We start from the raw sequence: 13,238 nt of genomic DNA, 5'->3' as shown, positions 1-13,238 counted from the left end.
GGAATCTGCATGAACAAGGAAGAATTTATAAACACATAGAAGAATTAGCTTTAAAAGTGATTTATAATTCTTTTCTATAAAAAAAGCCTGAATCCTCCTTGTATTTTATTATGCATATTTTTCCCCTTCTCCCAAAATAAAAACCCCTCAAGTTCTCAAGTACTAGTTTTCAGGCTTTGCTGTTTTTACCCACTAACATTTTCATTCATCAACACAGAAATACATGCACATTTTCCCCCTAACTATAACATTTTTGGTTTTAAAACTGATATTTTTATGCTAAAATGTTTTTTTCAAAACCAAATAAATTTTAAAAATATGAATGGGAATAAGGGAGTAAAACTATCTTAACAGATCTTCAAATTTTTGTGATTTATTTATCTTTCTTTCATTTTGTATTAATTCTTTATTTTCAGTGGCTCTACTAATGAGTGCATTATCGTCTATTGCCTACAGACATTACCTCCACTAGCTCCTTCAATTGGTGCAGCTGCTCCCTCACAAGCTTCCTGGGCATCTCCAGTTTCTTCATCCTGGGACTGGCTACTTGCAGCAGCAGCAGCCTGCAGGCTCCTCCTTCTTTGCCAAATCTCTTCTGCTTCTTCTCCATCCTGTAAACTACCTCCTTCAGCCAGCTGCCCCTCCTCTTGAGTGCTTGGTAATCTCACTGCAGGTAAAGAGCCAGGACAGCGCATAGTCTCCTGTGTTTCTGCAGCAGGCTCACTTCTAGCCACATGAGTGGCACAAGCTCCCTCCTCCTCTTCCTGAGATGAAAAGGCAGGAGTCTCAGGAAACCTGGCACTTTCAAAAGATGAACATCTTGTTTCAACTGAAGACAGCCGTGTGGTCACGCTTTCATTACAAGAGCTGTCTGCTCCTTCAACATCACTCTCCCCTTCTGGCCTAGTACTAGCCTCACTAACACTCTCTGTGCGAGCAGGGTCACTCTGCTCAGTTTCTGACGAAACCTGGGAAGGTTCAGACCCTTGGTCAATAGATTCTGTTTCACTGATACCTCTTCTACTACCAACAGCAGAGTCAAGAGCTCCTGTATCCACACTGCTAGTAGGCTGTTCTGCCTCCTGACAGGCACACAATACACTGCCAGCCTGGTCTGCTGGCACTTCATTTTGAGAGTCTTGCTGGTTTTCACCTTCAGTTGCAACATCTGATGGTGGGAGCCTTTGCAGAGTCTCTTGCTGGTTATCAGATGGCCGCAAAGGAGTTTCAAAAGATAAAACTTTTCCACTGTCTGCTGAACCCTGCATTACCTGATTTGATGAATGACTTGAACAATGTTCTTCAACATTCCTTGTAGCACCATTAAGCATCACTAAACCACCTTCTTCCAAGGAAGACTGAAAACCCGTATCTTGATGCAACTCATGTTCCTCTTCATCTGAGTCAATGTGGAGCATAGCATTCAGTCTCGTGTCAGTGGGAAAGCTACTCCTTAGTTTTGGGGAGGCCCCAAGTGAACGCTCACTGCCACCAGATGTTCCAGGTCTCGGATAACTGCTGTGTTCTATTGCATCCAGATAGTCATTCAGTGAGTCCTGGCGACCTCTGGTAGGTGATGACCTTGAAGTAGAAGAGGTTAATTCCTCCTGGTCTGTTTCTAGAGTCGTACTAGTCCTGAAAGGATGCTTTGGTATTGCCTCTCCAGAAGATTCCTCAAGAACTGAACCATTTGAACAAACTGGATGTGTGTCATGATGTCCAGCTGGCATGTCCTCATCATCAGAGGGGCTTCCCAAATCTCCATTTACAGAATGCACTCCTAACAAAGTACCAACTGCTTCTGGTGAAGCATCTGCCATTAAAAACACAGAGACTGGAATTGAAATACATGATGCCTCCAGCAGGTTAATTCTAACATCATTGTATAACGTGAATGATATATAAACACACATCTGTTAAGCTGTGCATTACCTTCATTCAAAATAGCTAAGCGAAGAAACTGCAGGGAATTCTATCTAGCTTCTATGATATCATACTCTAAAAACCGCTAAGTATTGCCTGTCATGAATAATTTGGATTTAATCTACTTTGTGGGGTAAAGAGAACCTAATAAACCTGAAGTGTCACCACAAAGAACATCCACCTTGCGCTAAGAGACGCAAGCACTTTGCCAGGAATCTTGTAAAAACTGCTCTGACAAACACCACATGGAAGGTAAGAAACAGTTTTCTAGAGTTTGTACTCCTATATCCAAGATGAGGCTCTACAGTGGGCCAGCCATTGACATAGACCACAATTTAGCTCTTACAGGCAGCCTATTATGACCAGTGCCCAAAATTTTAGGAAGAAGCCACAAACTACAGAAATATCACCTTCTATGTAGAACACACTTTAATATTTTTCCCTTTAAAGACGGGAAATGTAGGTAAAAGTTCTGTGGGTGCTTTCTGGGGTATTGCAATAAACATTTTAAGGTGGAATATTGTTTTTTTTGAGGTTTTTAGGATGTGATTTAGAATGGAATGAAAGGGGAAACGGACCAAACTTTTCATCCTAACAAAGGTTTAGGCGTGAATATTACTTTCAAAGGTGGGGCATTATGCAAGCAAGAAGACGATAGGTGCAGTAATGCCAAACTAAGGCTTCTACTAGATAGATCAGTAATACACTAATACACTAAGATAACTTGGCATCTACTAATAAAGAAATTACAAATGAATTGGATGAGAGCCAGGCTAAGAGCACAGAAGCACATTTTAAAAAGATAACACGGTGAGAGGAAAAAAATTAAATAAAAATAGACAGTATCTAAAACAACATATTTCCTTTAAACAATCAGTGTATACAAAAAAAAGACAGTAATAGGCAAGCATAGTAAATAATGACTTTTGATGTAAACCTCACCTTCATGAATGGAAGATGTAATCTCCACTTTGAACTGCAGATACCCACTTACATGGTCAGCTGGGAGCCTTCTGCCAAGATTGTAGCTGAGAATTTGATCTCTGTAAAGAGAAAATATGTGTGTATGCATGTATGCATGCATATTCACAATAGCTAAATAGTTCTCTAGATTTTTTACCATCCAGTTTTTAACTGTCAAAGGTTTAATCTGTCATGTTCATATCAGCAAGCCATGATGCAATAAAATGTTTTAGCCATGAATTCATAAAAGTGGGCCTCATCTACTACCTTGTAGAGATGCACAAATACCATGCACCTGCTGAAAAACTAATAACTATCATGTAAAACAATGCAACAAACCATGGCATCATGTAAAACAGTGGAACAAACTATTGTTTCCAAGTAGCAATTATGTACCAGCAACTTTCATCCTCCACAAATCTTTTCAGAATTTTGAAAGGGAGAATATTTTTAAGGAAAAAGTATTTTTAAAATTTCTAAGTTTACCAAAAAAATTCAATTATTTCATTACTTGAAAGACAGATACTAGAAATATTCATTTTGTTAGGCCCAAGTTAAAAAAGCACTTAGACACATACCTAACTTTAAACTAGTGCTGACCAGGAACCAATTTAAGTGCAATTCTTAATGCATGGGATTAATGTTAATTGTAAAGAGTAAATTGTTAAGAGTAAATTGGATGCTTATCTGTTAAGAGTAAATTGGATGCTTATCTTGCTGGGATCCTATGACCCCAGCTGACTTCCTGCCTTTTGGGCAGGGGGCTGGACTCGATGATCTCTCGAGGTCCCTTCTAGCCCTGATGTCTATGAAATCTATGAAATCTATTCCAAATGAGAGATTTCACTGAGACTCAAACAGGGGTTAATTGTTTTACTGAGATAAAATATGAGCTTCTGTCCAATGTACTCCAATAGTCATGCAAAAGTCAGTCCAGAGTCTCCTCCAGCATAATTCAGACAGCCATCAATGGGCATGTCAACTTAGGACAGTTTTATCACTTCTGTCAGTACAGGTCCATGGGTATAACTCCCCATGAGGGCACTCTATAGTGGTATAAATAGCTTAGCTTAAATCTCTTCCCAAGTGATTGTAAACAAAAAAGAAATTAAAAAGGCCACCTGCATACTGGAATAAAAGAGGACTCACAGGATAAGTTATACTGGCAAAACCATAGAGTTTTGAATTCAAACTTTAGGATATAGCAAAATACCTTGTGTAGACAAGGTCTAAATTAAAGTGGTCACCCCCTGACTACTTTATCCATCAGAATGCCAACTGGAATACTCCACTGTTGGTGCTGCAGCTCTGTTACACTGCTAAACCCAATCAGGCCTCCTTTGCCAGGTTGAGGGAAGAGGAAAGGGGCTGGGAGTTTTGACTGTCTCCTACAGTTTGTGCTCAGCTCAACATTGCTTCAGCAATTTGACGCAATATATTTTGGCTGGAGCTGTAAGGGTCACAGCTTTAATGCCTAGGAGAGCAGGCCATGAAACAAACCACTTCTGCTGTGTGTTCAGTCAGCCACTATTTTCCACAACAGCTATACAAAATTCCCAACTGACTGGCAATTTTTGTACACAGATATGCAGGGTCAGGGGGCAAATCCTTTGATTCCTGCTCCACCCAAAGTTTAAAACCAAGTGCTTGGCAATGGCAAAAGCATTTCTAGTCAGGCAGTGCTGGGGGACTCAATTCACTTCATGGCTCTTTATAACCCAGCTGATCCCTTCTGAACTCTTCCTTCCACAGGTGTTAATGACCCGCTCTTCTTTATAATGGTCTTAATGTTCCACTAATCAACCTAACCTTTGTTCTTTAATTCTGTTTTCTGTTAGCTGCTCTTAGTAATAGCTCGCAGTTCAGTCCTAAAAATTGTTTCCAACTCATTCCAGTGAAGTTATATTTGTTTTAATTCAACATAACCCTGGGCCCCTAGCATAGTAGTAAAGCTTCTAGTTTATTTTTAACTGGAGAAAAATACATGTTGTTTCATATGTGATGATGCATCGCTCCATCTGCAACCCCCTTTTCACGTGCTGGGTACTGGTGAAGCTATCTGACTGCTAGAAATCCAGACGAGGCCTAAACTAACACAACTTATTTAAAGAATGGCAAGTTCCAGGCTTCAAACACTCTTATGTCCCTGACTCAAAAGCAGCATTACTACTATAAGGGGGAAAATGAACTAGTTAAGGTTTTCAATGAAACTCCTTCTCCTATGTAAAAAAATGAAATATATCTTTGTGCTGTTCAAGCTAGAACCAAAGGCCACATAAATGGAAAATAAAGTTTTTCTCAACAGCAAAAGTACAATGTACGAATATTTGTCACATTCCACAAAAAACCTCATCTTATACAATTCATTTGAACATATCAGAAAGTGTAATCAGAAAAAAAAAAGATATACATCTTTGGGCAATATGTCATTCAGTGCACTGTTAGACATTTGATAGAAAATAGACTAAGTTAATAATTAAAGATTTTCATTGAAAAGCATTCGTTAATTAGATTTACAAATGAACTTATTTCAGCCCTGTAGTCCTCTGTTTCCAACAGTAAACATAATAGTATGACATAATAGTGAATCAGGACCTTAATATTTAATCTGAAAAATGGCCAAAATAGTTCATTCCCAGGAAAATGCTTTTAGAGTAAGAAAGCACCTTCAGTGGATTTGTCTGTCTTCCTCTACCATATTACAGCAAAGATTAGATTATGAGTTTTTCACTGAGACAGACAATATAAATCTAGGTCACATAGGTATAAAAAAGCAATGTAATACCCCATCTGAAATGAGACCATGCTTCACCTGTGCAAATCTTGGTTGCCTTTGTCTATAAAGAGTTTGCACTAATTCAGCTGCAGCAATATCTGAAACTGAGGCTAACTCTACGTGAAACAAAGGACAATATTAACACAACCTGTTTACAGAGTAGCAGCTCCCAGACTTCAGCCTATATTGTAGTGAATTAACAGTAGCATCCCTCAGAACTAACCAATATGCATAGACACAGGTTTAGAACTGAAAGATTTCATGATTAAAGTTTCAAAATGGACTTTTATTCTGCATTCAAATGCACTATAAAGATCAGTGAAAATTTGGTTACACGTATTCTTATGGTGTAATGAGGATGGAGATTTACATAAACCAAGTAAATAGCACGACTCTGTATTCATGAAAGAAAAATACAAAATAAAATTGAGTCGCTAATAAAGCCAATAGCATACATGGCCCAGGCTTCAGTACTTGGACTTATGCATTTTTTAAAGTTGATTTTTTTAAATTATTACAGAAAATAATATCTACATCTTTCCTGCTTGTTGTCATGATGAGGAAGATAAAAGAGATTACATTTGAATTGCCTGTCAAAAAAATCATGCCTGGTTTTTCTATAATTAGGGTACTTTGTACTTTAATGTTATGCTGTAGATCTTTTCTGTTCAGTCTGTTTCATCTATTTTATGCATCATGACCTACTTGGTAAGATTTCTGAGGAAGAGGCTGGGCCATGATCACTGACTGGTGCCCCTAGACACTACTGCATTACAAATAAACAACATCATCATCCTTGATAAGTGGACAAAATATCAGTATTAATTTTTCAGTGAATTAAATTGAATATTTACTTATATAATTCTTACATAGATGCATATTCCATAATCTTCTCCCTCCCTCAAAGATTCTGAGATATTTTAGTTGCAAGTACGGAGCCTAAAACCAAAAATGTTTTCCAAAATTTTTGCTTGCAAAATGTACAGAAAAGATATCTGTACGTATAGATAAACACAACTACAAAATAGTGCAGCTAGAACACTTTGGTGTTACTATGCAAATAAACACACTGAGCAGAGCTCTGAAATTTGCCAATGGTTCACTTGTTCATCAGTGTGCAAATTTAACAGGCAAAAAACACTTACCGCATTATCTCATTTTTTATTTAAACTCAGATTTAATCAAATCTGAATCAAACTACTATGCTAAACAAACGCAGCTGTTCAAAATGATAATTAGAACAGTGTTTTGCAAACCTTGTGGGTTTATGCCCCACCAAAAGAGTCATGCAGCCCTGTATTTCAGCTTGCCATCTTGTCTTTGCTTACCTCCCTACTGGTTACCCCACTACTGATTGTTACTGATTCTTCCCTCTCTGGCAATCAATGACAATTGCTGGTGAGGGGAACTGCCTGTGGGGAAAGCAGCAGTAGTGGCTGAAGTTGGGGTGTGTCAGTAGCTGAAGTATGGGGCAGCTGCCAACTGGCACCGTGATTCGCATGTGTCCAATTCCTGTCCCCCTAAGAGCCAGCTGCATCCCCCGCCATGGTTGTCCACATTTTGGGAAATGCTGAATTAGACAATCAAATTGTTTCAACTTAGTATTTCTTAGGAAAGTCCCTTACATGTACCTGGGCTACTTTTGATACTATTATAAAGTGTATGAACAAACCCTTTTTAAACATATTTAGTCAACAGAAGCACCATCAAAATTTTGCTATTATTCAAACATCTTTTTTTTTAAAAACTTATGAAGTTTAAAGATGAAAACTAGTTTCAAACTGAATTTGCTTTGCTCTATGAATACAAGTTGCTACATATTTGCTACATATTTGGTGGAAATATTTTTGAAAAAGCTGCATGTTAGCTGTTGTGCAGAAGCACAATGACGCTGCCTTGCCATTGAAATTCTTGAAAAGAACATCTCATCTAATGCCTACTTGAGGTCAATGAAAGGACTCACATAGGCTTAAGTGGCCCTATACAAAACACGCTTTAGAGTTCAGCTCCTCTCATTGTGTTCAGATGACAGATGTTGTCATCTTATTTTATGAACATTTAATTTACTATATGAACATTTAGGATCATGATGAAATAAATACTATACAGAATTTTTTCATACATTTATATTTTATTCACCGTGTATACTACTATACATAGATCAGGCCCACTGTCAAACGACAGTCACTTTCACCTGACTCACACAAAGCTCAAGTTTTCTGGCTTTCATCCTTCCTTCATTTTCTGACTATTGAATTCTAGAGCTTTTGTCATAGTGTATTGTACTCTGAGCACCAACAAGATTTGATTATAATTTGGTCAATACCAGCAGTCACTTTAGGCCAAAATAACCTTTTAGGACATCATTTTAAATGGTTCTGCATCTTTAAAATAGTACAGAAATCTAAGGAGATTGTAAAAAAAAACTTTTAATGACACAGTAGATTAATTTTGGGGCCTATCAAATTTCAACATTGCAGCATTACTGACACTCAGAAAAAGAACCTACATAAACCTTTCAGTTCTACCCAATTAGCTAAATTAACGTTAAATTTCTGTAACTGGTGATTAGAAATGCTTGTATTGTATTAAAAAAAATCTGCTTGTTCTAAACATTTTTATTCAACTCTATTGCTTTAAATAACTGCCTTATTACTCTTTGACATACTAGCAACAAGTTATCATCTTTGATGCACAGAAAATAAATTATAGGCAAATCACACAGAGTCAAAATAATAGAAAAAGCTAAGAAATGAAAGCATATTCTACTGTAAGACTGAAAAAGGTTAACTTCCTGCTATGGCGAGTCTATGGTATTTGATCAAAATTAGTCATGGAAAAGTTGATTTGTGACTATATCACAGGCGGCGATCCTCCTGACTAATATAAAACTAACAGTAAACAAAGCATTATAATTTACCCTATTGCATGTCTCTCCAATAGCCTCTGGACTGGGATGGTTAACTTCCCAAGAAAGCGCTTGATGATAGGACGACTCTTGGCAAATTTGTCTTTAATTTCAATCTCCAAGACATCTGTTAGAAGTGCAACAAAAGAATATTTCTGCAAAGAAAGAACAGATTTGACAGGCTATCAGGATACCTCTGTTCAACAAGAATGGATGGATATTTACACCACCACCCAGCAACAAGCAACACAAAGAGATAATTATTGCTGATTACATCAGTTTCCATATTACAAAATTACACTAAGATAATAAATTTATTCCTTATTTCCCTTCAGGAAGAATAAACTGTATTTCTTTTCTATATCACTATGATGTTTCACTCATCAAATAACAATTGATGAAGCATCCCTGCTCAGGAACAGCTTACATCATCTACTTAAACATCTATTAGCCTTCACCTTTGGGATTTTCAATACAAATGACAATCTGACCAGAATACCTAACACACAGTATACTTCTATAGCTAAATAAACATCAATAGGGAACAAAACCTAGATATTCCTCTACAGTTTCATCGGACTTTAATTGTTGAATGTGTCTGATTAGCATATGGAATAGAAAACCATTGTCTCACCCAGGCTATCATCAGGATCAAGCTTTCCTGTGATGGACAGAACTTAAATGCTGTCACTATCAGTTTGCTATAATAAAATTGCAAATTTCCTAAGGGAAGGACGGAATCAGTTCTGCACCACATACAATACAGTGCAGCATGTGCATTATAATTATATAACGTGGTGTTAACAGTATCTTGTTACAGAGGAGAACATATCAGTTAAGGGCATCCTAAATAATATATTCTCCAGTTAACATTATCACTTCAATAAAAGCTGCAAAAGCAAGCAACTAGAGGGCAAGGGAATAGAAGAAAAACTTGACTGCTTTTTATTAGAAATAAAGGAAAGTGCATGTAGTAAGAGTATGTCTACAACATTTCTGGATCATGTTTGGGAGTGCTACAGTGAAACACGGTACACTCAGCTTGTATGCACCTTGATAAGGATGTTTATAGGGCTGTTTACAACAACACGGTGCACACCAATAAACTAGCTCAGGTGTGGTTATCACTATATACCAAGTACCATGCTAAGGCAGCTACATTACATTTGTTTCAGGGAGTAGCATGAGGGAAGCAGGCATATTGTATTTATTGCAGTGCTTCCTAGAGTGGGGTGTCTTTAGTAGCTAAACCTCTTACTTTGAACTCAGCAGCAAGTGGACTCTGTTAAAGTGTATCTGTGTATCTATTAGAGATGTTAGATTGTTACCACTGATGGAAATGTTTTATTTATCCACAAAATAGACAGTTTTGTCATTGATCATACTCTGACAACCACTGCATCTTGTTCCAGTTTACTGCAACCCTACATCAGCTATGTTCTCTGACAAGATTATCCACGCCCCTTGTAGCTTTGACTCTGTTAACACTCAGATACCAAATATAGTGGGGGCACATACCTAGTGGAAAGCAGATTCAGCCCATCAACTTGCTTCACAAGAGCTACCAAATGGCCATCTAACAGGTCCAGGTTTTGGTTATTAAAAGGTATTAACGTAAATATTATTTCTCACTTAAGGTTTTCTTTTTGACAGTTTTGCCATTCTGCGCTTGTTGAAGACTGAGTTGTTTCAGTGTCTGCACTGACACAAGTAGAAATAAATCTGAAAAGCTAGCTTTTGTCAAGCTGTCTTCCTCTTGCTAGATGGTGCTATAATTCCTCCCTTGACTAATCCTTCTACAGGAACCATGTACTTCAAAGGCATCCCCTCTGCCTGACAATAAACCAATCTGTAAACTTGCCAGTTGCTACAAACTGCAGAGAGGAGCATTTCTCAATGAACAATAGCTGGAATCATTGCCCAAGCTAAGTTGAAACATGAATGCTCACTTACTGTGTCTTAAGTATCCTCACACTTTATAATCCATTCTAATTAATTTATTCCTTTATTTCAAGGAATCTACAGGACTATTGAGTGATTCCAAATCTTGCCAGCAGCGGAGGGAATGAGCTGCTCACAGCAGTATGGTTCCAACATATTATAAAAGACAACTGTTCCTACTCAACAACAGGGTTCCTGCAACTACAACAATATCTAACTACATTTAAATAATCAGCTGCAAAAATAGCTCATAGCATCAGACAGGACCAAAACATAAAAAGAAACAACTACTTGGGTGAACTATTGCACCAGCAAGCAGAAGGAATTCTAAAAAAGGCATGTTACCTCTCTGTGCCAAACAGGATTAGTTGTGTTACTGATGATAGTAGACCGTCTTTCCTGACCATGATGGGCAAACATAGGGAATGTACTCTTCTTTCCTGGTTGAATTGACATCTTTAGGTAAGGATCAGGGTTGAAGAACATCCCCTTTTTTAGCCCAACTGCCCTAATATCTTAAGAGAAAGGAAGAAAAAGGAAACAAAGTAATTAAAACAGTTCACAGAAATGTCATATTCCTAAAATACAACCTTTGGCTCATGATGAATTGCAAGAAAACTAGCATATAATTCTGTAAGCTATGCCTAATTAGACAGAGTGCATGGAATCTGCTAAGGCAGGAAATCTAAGAGCTTTCTTAACAGATAATAAAACAAGGGGCATCATTTCCTCAATTTGTGATTTAGCCATGTAATGTAATATAATGCACAGTGTCATTAAATAGTAATGTAAATGTAAAACACGTTTTGGTAATATATCCCCCTGTCCCTCTATTTCTGGATTAAAAACAAAAGCTGCATGTAAAGTAGACTACTGATGCCATATTTTTCAGGGTTACTACACTAAGACAACATACACTAAATATTTATAGACAAGATGATGCTCTGGGCTAGGATGTACAGCTGGTCACAGCCCAGAGCAAAAAAAAAAAGTCAAACATTCCAAAGAAAAGATGACATTTTTTTTTAGCATGCTTTTTTTCTACATACGGTTTCCTCCAGCTCTGGAAACAATGTCCAGCACCCTTTGCCAACTATAATAGCACGGAATAATTTTCTCTGGCCACAACCCATGTTTACATATGCTAATGAACCAGGGCTTTGAGCCTCAAAGGGCAAAACAAAGTGGCATTTCTAGCACAATGAGCAATTTTAATCTTTATTTTCAATATTTCTCTTTTCAGATTCCCTGAAGCCACAGACTTCTGGGTCCTTCTCAATGAGGAATTCTAGCCTGTAGTAGCAACCTCCATGAACCTCACTATATCTGGCATGTGCCAAATCAGAGTTTGCACAGAGAAAATTTACTGCCCTAAATGAAAAAATGCACTTGGATTGGATTTAAAACCTGGCCAAATATAAAAAATAAGTTTCAAGAGCAAGGACAGACCATAAACTATGGTTCCATTTTAGGAACAATTTCTTCAGGTGCTCTATCATGATTTTATCATCTGAACTATTGAAACACAGTTTCTTTCTAGGAGGGAGCACCATTGATATTTTAAGAGAGGCCCCTTGTAAATGGTTACCCACCAATCAGGAGTAGCCATCCGTGCATGACAAGACTAAAACTTGTTAGTAAGGAAAAGAGACTTTACTGGTTTCCCCAGTTTTTAAAAATCTATCTAGAATTTTTATTTTAAATTAATCTGAATGTAGACACAGATTGTGAATATGCAGGAAACTAATACCCGAGGCAAATTTTTACTACATCAAACCGTTATATTTTGTACTAATTTATTAATACAGTAATGTAAATGTAGGATATCCCTAAGATTTTTTTTAAATACTTATTTGTTTGCCATCCTTAACTCCAAGCAATTTGAAGTGGGATTACCTAAACATATTTTATTAAAGTGGTTTTTGAAAAGCTGGGTAGCAACTTAAAGCCAGACATGCATTTCAAAAGAAATCTTTTGAAATCAAGAGGGCATGAAGCCCTATTAAGTCAAGATGGTATATTAATGAGGGAATCAAACAATTAATTGCACTTTGACAAGTTTGCACTGATTTTCCATTTCCTTTCTTGGAAAGGTTTGTGTCTGAAAAATGTTGCTCATGCAAACATTCAAGAAAAACATTTTTTTCTGTCTGCCATCAACATTTGTTTCAGGATGATAGACCTGAGGCTGAAGAAACAGAATTCATACTTTTCCCAGTCACCTTGCCCAAAGAAGACTGCAGTCTGCAAACTGCCATATTCTCCGCCTGCCTAACCAGAAGTGCAGAGGTGGGTCATACTGCCCCCAGTAGCAGCATCTTATTCTGGTCTCTTCTGTGCTGAGGTCCCCTTTGTTCATTAGACTACTAATGATCTATTTAAAAGCCTTTTTACGGAAGTAGATTAATTAACATCAGAGAGGGCCATTATGGCTGAAATGCTGTAATTACCTACATTGATCTTTGATGGGAATATTTAGTAGGAATCGATCACAATGCCACAGCAGATAAAAGGGAAAAGGCCATCCTGGTGTAGATGACTCAGTGTGTGAAATCAGAGTGTGAATAAGCATTTGCAGGATTCAGGATTAGGTGGCATAGTACAAGCCTTTGCCACTTGCCTAGAGAGGCACAGGCAGACAGATGTAAATAAAAGGGAATGAGGAGAGGGGTTGGCATTTGCAATCTAGCTCGGAATAGCTTGGTCAGAGTTTCATAGTTTCATAGT

The 13,238-nt window shown here is 37.5% G+C and overlaps 1 protein-coding gene across 2 annotated transcripts in view; it reads right to left on the bottom strand.

Annotated features, from left to right (window-relative positions):
- The window catches only part of HECW2 (HECT, C2 and WW domain containing E3 ubiquitin protein ligase 2), a 218,319-nt gene that overhangs the window by 94,773 nt on the left and 110,308 nt on the right, over window positions 1-13,238 (bottom strand). For both annotated transcript variants that reach the window (XM_019553986.1, XM_019553987.1), the window contains exons 5-8: window positions 10,857-11,026; window positions 8,583-8,725; window positions 2,866-2,966; window positions 464-1,813 (exon numbers count right to left, since the gene is read on the bottom strand). In XM_019553986.1, the coding sequence (XP_019409531.1) occupies window positions 464-1,813; window positions 2,866-2,966; window positions 8,583-8,725; window positions 10,857-11,026 (1,764 nt within the window). The remainder of the gene's footprint in view (window positions 1-463; window positions 1,814-2,865; window positions 2,967-8,582; window positions 8,726-10,856; window positions 11,027-13,238) is intronic.

Source organism: Crocodylus porosus, unplaced genomic scaffold (genome assembly GCF_001723895.1).
Source record: "Crocodylus porosus isolate Cpor-Errol unplaced genomic scaffold, CroPor_comp1, whole genome shotgun sequence".
NCBI classification, from domain to species: domain Eukaryota; kingdom Metazoa; phylum Chordata; order Crocodylia; family Crocodylidae; genus Crocodylus; species Crocodylus porosus.
Note: the sequence above shows the minus strand (reverse complement) of the source record. Positions and strands in the feature narration are given on the sequence as shown.